Below are 10,743 nucleotides of genomic sequence, written 5' to 3'. Positions count from 1 at the left end.
TTTTTTTACCGTTAAAAACCGATTCCTACCCTGGTAAAAACTGGTCGGGTCGGAAACCGGGTACGACCCGATGTTGGCAAAAATCAGTGGAACCGGGTAGGATTAATAGGGTATAAGCGAGTTTGGACCGGTTCCTCTTACCACCGGGTAGAAACCGTAACTGGTTCTAAGTCAAGTACGCCAGGTCGGGTATAGAACCGGTTTGTTTTTGCACCTCTACTAAACGGTGTTGAATAATCCTTTTCTGCTTTGGATTGAATTAGGCCGTTCGAAGATATGGGCTTGCGGGCTCCCATCCAGGCCCAAATTGTTATTACCAAGAAAAGTAAGAAGGTAATATAAAAAGGTGATATCTCTCTTTCTTAAACTCTAGATATTTCACGATCAAACTTGATTTGATACATCGTAAACCCAAGAAATAAATTCGTAATCAAAATGTCCGACAACATACCGTTCGAAATCCAAACAGAAATCATGAAGAGGCTTCCTGTGAAGTCGTTGCTTCGATTCCGATCTGTCTCCAAATCATGTAAGTCTCTGATCGACAGCTCTGATTTTATTAAGCATTATATCGGCCAACAGCAGCATCTGCTTGTACGTTGTTATGATAACGTTGCACATTTTGAAAAACAACCCATGTCCATTGTTGATGATGATAGTTTACTCACACAGACAGCTTCCTCCGTTACTCTTCCCTCATTGGTTGAATATCCCAACTTAATCGGCACCTCTCACGGCTTGTTCTGTTTCTACGGCCCCTCCTCGGGCAGGGCTGTTATCTTCAATCCTTGTATTAGAAAAACACTTGCTTTTGCTGTCCCTCGTGTCACCAATGATCGCTTATATCAAACCGTTATAGGTTTTGGGGTTTGTCGTCACACCACTGACCCTAAGATTGTCAAGATTACACAAACTATAAAAAGCGATAGACATATCAATAGTCCTTGGCAAGTTGAGGTGTTTACGGTAAGCACAAGTACCTGGAGAAGTGCATATAGCACCAATCTCCCTCGTAACTCGATTGGTATCTATAAGAATCAGGTGGTTGTAGATAGGTGTCTCTATTGGCTTGCTAGTGATGGGTGTTCTTATTTGATTGTTTCGTTTGATCTGACAAGTGAAGAATTTAAAGAGGTAAACCTTCCGGATGCCCAGTTTCGTGGTAGTTTGGCTTTGTCCTTGTATAAGCTAAGGGAGTCCCTTGCTGCGATTAAAGATGGTATGGAGGCCAATAAACGAGTTTATCATGTATGGATGATGCAGGATGATTCGTTTATAAAGCTCTACACTATTAATAGTCGTCACTCACCAGATGTATCCATATTGCGTGTGTGTGGATTTAGGAAGACAGGTCAACCTTTAATCGAATTATCAGAAGCTCATCCTGGATCTACTAGTATACTTGCTGCTTATGATCCCTACTCTAAATCCATCACTAATATTAGGAATGATGGAAATTATTCTTCATCTACTGTGTATTCCTACATGGAAACACTACTACTTCTTTGATCAGCCCGCTTTTACTTCTGCTTTTGAAACATACAAGCAAGGTATGGACTTTTTTTTTCTTATTTGGTTTTGTTTATTACTCATATTCGTAGATTGGAAGTTTCTTATGTTTATTAAATTAGTTGAAAAGTTGGGAGTTCCTTCATACATCTAGATTTATATATACATATAAAAGCTGTCAATATTTTATTGGTAAAGTGTAAAAAACATATAATGCAACAATATATTAAAGAAGTAGAGGCATACAATTAGTAGCTACTAATCTGAGGTTCTGCAGGGTATGTGTCTATGTGAATATGCACATTATTAAGTCAAAAGAATCTGGATTTTTCCTATGGAAGACCCATATATATGTTGTGTTACGACTTTAGCCATTTTACGATGAAACAAAACAACATATATAAATTTGGAGTGGTAGATGTTACAAGGTTAAGGGGTGTTTTGATTAAGATGTTACTCCTTTCTAAATGATTATCATTTATACCCCTGTTTTGTATAGCATGTCTTCGACTCTTGGTCTTGTTCTAATTTGATTTGATAAAAAATAAAAAATGAATTAAGTAAAAGGTGTGATTTGAGAAAAGCATCCGATATAATGAGTTACTAAAGTTGCAAAATATTGAAAAGTTATTATATAAGACTACTAAATTTAGGGGTGAGCAAATAAGCAGGATTAACCAAACAGTAATCGACTTAACCAAACCGAACAATTATCCAACGGTTCGGTTAAGCAATAACCGATTAACCGATCATTTTGTGGGTTGGTTTTGGTTATGGCGTATGTTATAACCGAATTTACCCAACGAACCGGCATATAACATGTTTTTGCGCTTTCTGTTATATGCCATGCTTGATTAACAACTAAAGGTATGCATTTACAGATCATGCTTAGTCATTTCATAATATAGCTTAACTATTAAGGTATTTAGCATTCATTAGATATATAGTAGATATATAATAAAATCTCGAGGAATAGCAAAAAGCAAAACTGAGATTATAATTCAACCTCTCTACACTGAATGTTTGAAAATATTAGCTTTTTTTATTTCGGTTTTTAGAAGTATAGGTATTGTAAATGAGCACCGGTATGAAAGTTATGCCATCACCAAAATTATGCTACTTATTGTCATCAAAAGGTTGCAACTTATATGGGTTAGTATGTTTACTGAGTTGCTCTTAGTTTTAACCCTCCTGATGTGAATATTATGAGAAACCACATGTTAGTTACTAGCTAATCAGACCCAGTTTACATCCGTCATATACTCGATTTGCATTTCTCATCCGCACGTGTCTTTCAATACTTACAAATAAAATTCATACAACTTTCTATGCTAAAAATGAAATTTTGGAGCTACAGTTCATGATTAAACCTTAATGTATATTAAAGTAGGCTAAATTTGCAGCAATAAAAACCGAAGATGCATCTATTTAGAGCCATCCATAAGGCTTCTTGATTCACATGCTCATCCCACATCGCTTAGTAGAACCAAATATTTAAATAAAGATTTAAGTTATTGTTGTTAATCCTTTTATGCACTAATTGAATGTTTGGCATGCATGGTCGTGATTTTCTTTGGGCATGACAGGTTTGAGCATGTCGAAAGGAGGGCGTTTGGACTTTGGAGCTTCCAGAAAACTTTGTTTAGCTAACACAATGGACTACTTACTAAAGAAATTATGTTGACCTTTATTTTTTTGAAGATATATCTAGAGGTAAGATAATCCGTGATAATAACAATGTTTTTTTTATGTAATGTGTAGTGAATTATTTCATTCCATACTGGGTGATACCTTTAGTTAAGCTTTGCATGTCAAAAGTCAATAGTAACAAAATGTCAATCGAAATCAAATCTCAGTTTGAGCTTAAATTGGAGTGTAATTGTTAGCCAGATATGGTATTTGAATGGGTTATCAGATGGTTGGTCAATAGATTAATGCAGTTGATATAGTCAAAGATGGGCTTCTGTTGACTAGTTCATGGCTGTATATTGTAAAAGAGATCTTGTTTGGAAGTCTATATGGTTTGGCAACAACAGTAGTAAATGGGCAGTGGTAATATGAACATCAACATATTAACGCAGTTGGAAGAACCTGAGACCGTGATCGTTTCCAATGGTAGTGGAAATAGGAGGAAGGATACTAGAATACCCTTCTCTCCTGTCATTGGCACAGAGTAGCCTCGGAACTGCCATTTTTTTTTTCAGCCTAGGCAGTGTGATTTTGGTTTTCTTAATTACAATTTGCCGAATTTGACCTATTAAGAATATTAGGGGTTGTTTGGTAGCCTCTTAATGATTCCATTAAGAGGCTACATCTTAATGGGTCAGAGTTAAGGGTGTTTGGTTTGCTTAGTGGACACATCTGAATGATTAAGTGGGCCTCTGACCGATTCAGATTTGAAGATATCTCTGAATGAAAACTTGACCTAAATACCCACGCACGTCACGTTCCTCTCATCTTTCTCTTCTTCTGGCGATCAAGCGAACCACCACCATCCAAGCACATCAAGGCTTCGATTACCCAATTCCAAGCAAATCTCGACATCTGGTAATATCGCCTTCATCTGCACTTGTTCTTACATGTGTCCATATGTTTTTTTTATTGATGACCTATAGTTTTTGAATAATAATTGTTCAAGTTCCGTATATGATCAGTGAATCGCCTCGATTTCACCTTTGATTTACATATATGTGTTCATATAATTCTGTAGATATGATGTGTTCATATATGTTTTTGTTGACTAAACTTTAACCATGTGTTTTTGTATCTGAGATTTTACTAGTTTGTAACCTACCACCCACCCACCCATAAACAGCAAACATTTTAAATTGAAAGAAAGAAAAAAATAAGTAAAGCTAGGCTAGGCTGATTATGAAGTTTCACCTTGGCTGAAGCAGAATTCTCCTTCTTTCTTTTTTTACTTGGATTATTGCTGCTGCTGATGCTTAATTTTGCAGTGGATCGATTGTTCGCCAAAAGGCTTTTTTCTGTTTAGGTATTTTTCTGTTAGAAACGTATACTTTGGCTGGTGCTTCTTTCTCTTATGTCGATTTGTGTTATTAGAAACGTATACTTTATCAACACAATCTCTGTGTTTTACAGATTCTTGACAAAAGTGATACTATCCTGCTTATAAGTGAAGAGCTAGTCGCAACTGATATCCAATCATCATATACCCTAACTGAACATAAAAACCATATGCTTAATTATTGATGTGCTTGTATGGTACTTGATGTTTGACGTTATTGAATCTTGCTTTTATTTTGTTTTGATATGTTCAAAGAAATGGCACATAAAAAGGGTAGGATTAGTTGGAAGCAAGAGAGTGTTGACAAAACATTTCTTGAAGCATGTATTGTAGAAGTAACACTCCATGGCCGTGAAGGAAGCAGCCTTAAACAAAGCTCATGGAAGAATGTGGCGGAAAAGTTGAAAACTGAACACAATTTCATAGCGGATCAAAAACAAAAAACAAATGAAGAACCGCTATGATTATCTAAAATCAAAATTTGCTGCTTGGTCAAAGCTTAAGAACAAAACCGGCAACGTTTATAATCCTGTAACAAACACCTTTAACTTGTCCGAAGAAGAATGGCAACTAGAGATAAAGGTATTTAGTTTTTCTAAATAATAGTTATTATTATATTTCAATTATCTTATACTATTTTATATTATTTTTCTACACAGTCAAACAAATACGTAGAAGCTTTGAGAAGCGCGCCACTTTCTTTCCCCGAGCTTTGTTTTCAACTGTTTGAGGGATCTACTTCGAACGGCTTTGACAGTTGGGGGCCATCTTCTACACTTCCTCATCCTTCTGAGGAAGTGTTTGACCACAATTTAAATGGTATTGAGGATATCGAGTGCGGTCAAATGGAACCCCCAACTCAAGGTGCTACTGAGGAGGCATCCGGTCGGTCTAAAAAAAAGGAGAAACGAAAAGATAAGGCAACAATAGATGAAGTTGGGGATTGCATTACTAAGGTGGCAAAGATCTTGATAGAGAAACACAATCTTTCTAATGATATTGATGCATGCATGGAGAAGTTGGAGACAATGGGATGGGGAGAGTTAGATGTGAAATATCAAACAACACTTTTGCTTTTTGGTGAAAGTGCTGATATTAGGAAAGTGTGGTTACGACTTCAGCCGCAAAGTTGTGAGCTATGGGTCAAGAATGCTGGAGCAAAGTATGGATTGATCGGATAGGGTTTTGTGGGTGTCATGTTATGGATGTTTTATGCATAGGGTTTTTTTTGCACAAATTGTTATGGATGTTTTTTTAGATGATTCTGTGGATAATTGTTATGGATGTTTTTTTAGATGATTATGTGGATATTATGTAATGGATGTTTTTTGTGGATCTTATGTATCGATGGTTTTTAATATTTTGCTATGGATATTTTTTGATGTTACGATATGGATCTTTTGTTCATCTTGAATTTTGTTTAATGTTTATAACAGGTAGCCTATGGATCCTGACGATCAGATTATAGTTTTCATTCTCCTTTGTTGGTATTGGAAACGGTTAGACTCAAAAAGAAAAAGAAATGAAAAGATAAGAGACCTGAATTCGGCATTGACCGGTCATGCATACACACAAGAATTGTTGCATGGATCTTCTACACGGTGTCATGAGTTGATGCGTCTTTCACGTGATGCATTTGTACTATTGTGCAATCATTTTAAAGAAAAAAATTGGTTGAAAAGTAGTAGGTCAATAAACTTTGAAGAAAAGTTGGCTATGTTTTTAACAGTCATAGGCCATAATGAACGTTTTCGAATGGTTAAACGAAGGTTTCAGCACTCAACAGAAACAATTCATAGATGTTTTCATGAGGTCCTAAATGCAATGATGAGTTTTGCAAGAGAAGTTATAAATCCAACATCTTCTAATGCAATCACAAATACCTCAGAACAACATAGAAAGCTAAAACAAATATTCCCTGGAGCAATAGGTGCGCTAGATGGAACTCTTGTACATGCAGTCGTGCCTGTTGATCAACAGACTCGTTATAGGGGAAGAGGAAAGGGTGAATGCTTTCAGAATGTCTTAGCAATTTGTGATTTTGATATGATATTCACGTTTGTATGGGCCGGATGGGAGGGGATTGCACATGATTCACGAGTTTTAAAAGAAGTAGCATTTAACCCGACTTTCGGGTTTTCCTTCCCCCCACCAGGTTTTTAATCATTTTAACTTTAATTATTTATAAATTACCTATTGTTTATGTAACAGTTTTGATACTGGTGTTTACAGATAAATATTATCTTTGTGACGCCGCATACACCAACACTCGTGGCTTTATGACTCCCTACCGTAATACGAGATATTGGTTAGCCGATTTTCGACGACAACGTGCGTTAACTAAGGAAGAAAAATTCAATCATGCCCATGCACAACTCAGAAATGTTATTGAGCGCTCATATGGTGTTTTAAAGGCGAGATTCCCAATCCTAAAGCAAATGGCTCCCTTTTCTTTTCCAATCCAAAGGGACATAGTGATCGCCTGTTTCGCGGTCCATAATTTTATAAGGAAATGCAATATTCGTGATCAATTATTTGTGGAGTATGGCGAGAACACTGTGATTTCTGAAATACAAGGTGGAGAAAATGTTGGGTAGTTCGTTCACGACATAGAATGGGGTTCACAAGACATCGAGTATATGACTACTTTGCGTAACCAGATAGCTAGTCAACTAATTTGAAATGTTTAAAATTAAAATTCTACGCAAATTTTGAATTTCTAGTTGAATTTTAGTATGTTTTGAAGAATTTTGAAGGATTTATATGAAATTTGGATTTTCTATAATGTTATTTGTTTTCATTTTATTATTATTAATCTTTCAGAACCGTCATTCAGAGCACTGACCAAACAGATACATTTCATTCAGCATAAAATAGTTCAGAGGGGTAAAGTAGTCATTGTGCATAGTCATTCAGAGGTCTAACCAAACAACACTTTTTGGTTCAGTACTTCCTGGTTCAGAGTCTCTTACCCATTCAGACCTCTTACTGGTTCAGCACTTACCCATTCAGAGGTTGCCAAATGGCCCCTTAGTTAATTAACACAAAGCGACCCATTATAATGTTTTATAAGTCCAAACTATCCCATATTTGGGTAAACTTCCATATAGAAAATCATAACAGAAAACACGTAACCTTTTCTTCCTTGTAATTCACGATTCAAAAAAAAAAAAAAAAAAAAAAAAAGAAAAAAAGAACACTTAAGTTGCTTTTGCATGTTAGTGGATTTTTTTGTTTAATTATGAATGTTGTCAAACTAACCTACGATGGATGCAACGATATTTACAAAAATTACATGAGGGTAAAGAAAAATATAATACATTTGAGCAAGGTATCAAAAACTAAAAGTTCATTTAAAAAGAGTAGACATGATATTCGAATACAGTGGGGGTTGGTTATTTTTTGGTGCTCGGAAGTCTTAACTTGATGTTCGAATTTTCAGTTTCGGTCGGGTCGTGTCACAAAGATAATGATAACATGATGTTGCAAGGGGTAAAACGAAGAGCTACAATGAGGTAAAAATGACTACGAAAAATGTAATGCAATATTCGGTACCCTTTTAGCTGAGATAACTAATCGTTTTATTTTTACTTTTCACTTTGTTTTTTGAAAGCAACATGTATAAATTGTTTTTGTAGTAGTCAGATGTTTTTATTTGACTTACCAGTTGAAAAGGGGTATATCTTCTTGGAACACAATGGAAGGAGTATTGTGATCAGAATCAAGCCTAGCGGCGGTCAAAGGGAGTCGTTGTTGAGTTTGCCCGACACAAGATTGATGATCAAAGGACCTGAAAGACAATTTGAATTTCGATGGAAAAACCATGGTACTTGGTGTTTATGTAGCTATTTTCAATGGTGTGACTGTGAAGCTTAAGGTTTTAGCAACAGATGGTATGCTTAAATCAAATCCTAGTTAGCCGGTGTGGGCGTTTTTGGTGCAAATCTTGAATCCGATGGAAAAAAAACTATAGTACTTGTTTATGTGGCTATCTTCAATACTTTTCTAGTTAAAAGTTAAGGCTAACAAATAGTTGGGCTGAGTAGTTGAGCCCAAACTGCCGTGCAGTCCAAAATGTTGATTTTTTAGAATTTTTATGATTTTTTAGATTTTTTTTTTATTTTTTGAAATTATTTTGATTTTTTAGAATTTTTGGATTTTTTAGAATTTTTTTGATTTTTCAGAATTTTTATGGTTTTTTCATTTTTTTAATTTTTTTATTATTTTTAAAATTTTAATTATTTTTAAACGAAGAACGACGGGAGAGTAGTACAACGGCGATTGGTGAAGTCGCAATTGTGAATAGATATCTTATCTACGAGTAGTAATTGGTTTAGTAATTTTATCGCATACTCATTCTGACCCGCTTGTGTTTTATCTCATACCCATCATAGCCTACTCTTTTTTTATCCACCACTTCATAATCCATCCTAACCTAGTGACTACTTTTGTTTGGCCATCTTAACCCATTTTAAAATTTAAAATACCCATATCAACCCAAAATGGGATGGATGGGCTTGTTTTACCAGATCTAGTTTCAATTGTTGATGATCATCATCATACTTTCCCCCAACACACTAATTTGGTTAACATGTGTATGCGTAAACAATTTTATAGGATAATAGGCACCTCTCAAAGATTGTTGTGTTTCCTTGGTGAAACCTGCATATTTGAAAATCACTTGCTGTCCGGGTAGTTGTAGATAAAGTTCTTTATTGGCTTTCTAGCGATAGGGTAATTGGTCTAAAGGTCCGAGGTCGGCAAGTAGCAAAGTTGTAAGTTGTAGGTGGTGGAAGAGGTGGTGGTTTGTGAGGGGGTGGTGGTGGGATGAGGATGAAGAAAAAGAAGTAGGGTCCATGTGAATTTAATATTTTTTTTATTTAGGATTTTTTTATATTATTTTGTTTTAATTTTGAAGGGTAAATAAGTAATTTCACACACACTTAACTGAGAAATTTAATAAGGTTAGTGATGAGTATCACCAGAGTTTAAAAATTGCAACCACTATAAACAATTATGTAATTATTGAAGTCTTGAGATCAATTCTACAATATCTACAAACCACAGTAACCAATCAGGCATTTAACTCTATGAAAAATGAATTGTATGTAAGCTAGAATTGAGGTGCACAAAATAACCGGTTAATTAACCGTATCCGTTTATTAACCGGTAAATAACCGATTTAGTAATAACCGGAACTGGGTTTTTTTATACCGGGGTTTTTAATACCCGAACCCGAACCTACCCGTAGGGTACGGATAGGGTATGCATTTCACTACCAAAACCCGTACTCGAACCGGACACGATTTGTACCCGGTAATACCCTAAAACCGGAACCGGTTCCATACCCGGAACCGAGTTTTTCGAATACCCGACCTAAACCCGAAATTACCCACCCATTAAAAAATCTAATCTATACCCGAAATATATATGGAAAAAAGCCCGAAAAAACCCAAAAATAGGGTTTTTACAATACCCGAAAATAGGGTATTCAAATACCCGGTTCTATACCCGACCCGAACCCGATGCATAGGGTATGGTTTTTAGAGACAATACCTGGACCGAACCCGACCCGGGTATTGCCAATACCCGGTCATACCCGAACCCGGTTCTATACCCGAAGCCGGGTATTTGAAAAACCCGATTTGTGCATTCCTACTTTGAAATTAAGAAACTGCTGGGCTGAGGATTTGAGCCCAAGATGAATAAACTAAAAAGGCGGTTTACTCTTGCCCCATCTTTTTGCTTCCAAATTTCGTCTCTAAAACTACACAATCGAAACTAAAAGATGTCAGAGCATATACCTTTCGATATTCAATCGCAAATCATGAATATGCTACCTATGAAATCGTTGCTTCGATTTCAATCGATCTGCAAACAGTGGAAGTCTCTGATCCAGAGCTCTGATTTCATTACACATTACAGGAGACAACAGCATCATCTGCTTATAAGTTATTATAATTGTGAGCCAAAATATGTCTCAATTGCTGATGATCATACTTTTCCTCAACGGAAAGTTTCACTGACTTCCTCTGTTAACAAGATGCTTGAATACCCCCTAGATCTAGGATAATCAACAGTTCTCAAGGCTTGGTGTGTGTGTACTGCGATAGGACTCACAGGGCTGTTATTTGGAATATTTCTTGTAGGATCGGGGAATCGATCTAAACGAGTCGATCAGAAGAGTTCTTGACCAAATCAGAGGC

General features: G+C 36.0%; 1 protein-coding gene across 1 annotated transcript; it reads left to right on the top strand.

The window, feature by feature from the left end:
* The first annotated feature begins 446 nt into the window (after positions 1–446).
* LOC110902794 (F-box/kelch-repeat protein At3g23880) lies at positions 447–5,084 on the top strand. The gene is made up of 2 exons (XM_022149189.2): positions 447–1,550; positions 3,096–5,084. Exon 1 carries the CDS (start codon positions 475–477, stop codon positions 1,507–1,509), a length of 1,035 nt encoding a protein of 344 aa, XP_022004881.2. The 5' UTR covers positions 447–474; the 3' UTR covers positions 1,510–1,550; positions 3,096–5,084.
* The last annotated feature ends 5,659 nt before the right edge of the window (positions 5,085–10,743 follow it).

Source organism: Helianthus annuus, chromosome 15 (assembly GCF_002127325.2).
Source record: "Helianthus annuus cultivar XRQ/B chromosome 15, HanXRQr2.0-SUNRISE, whole genome shotgun sequence".
In the NCBI taxonomy this organism is placed as follows: domain Eukaryota; kingdom Viridiplantae; phylum Streptophyta; class Magnoliopsida; order Asterales; family Asteraceae; genus Helianthus; species Helianthus annuus.
This window is presented reverse-complemented; position numbering and strand designations above follow the sequence as displayed.

What these genes read in the sequence shown, in the direction of transcription:
- LOC110902794 (XM_022149189.2), top strand. Translation starts at nt 475, where the DNA reads ATGAAGAGGCTTCCTGTGAAGTCGTTGCTTCGATTCCGATCTGTCTCC.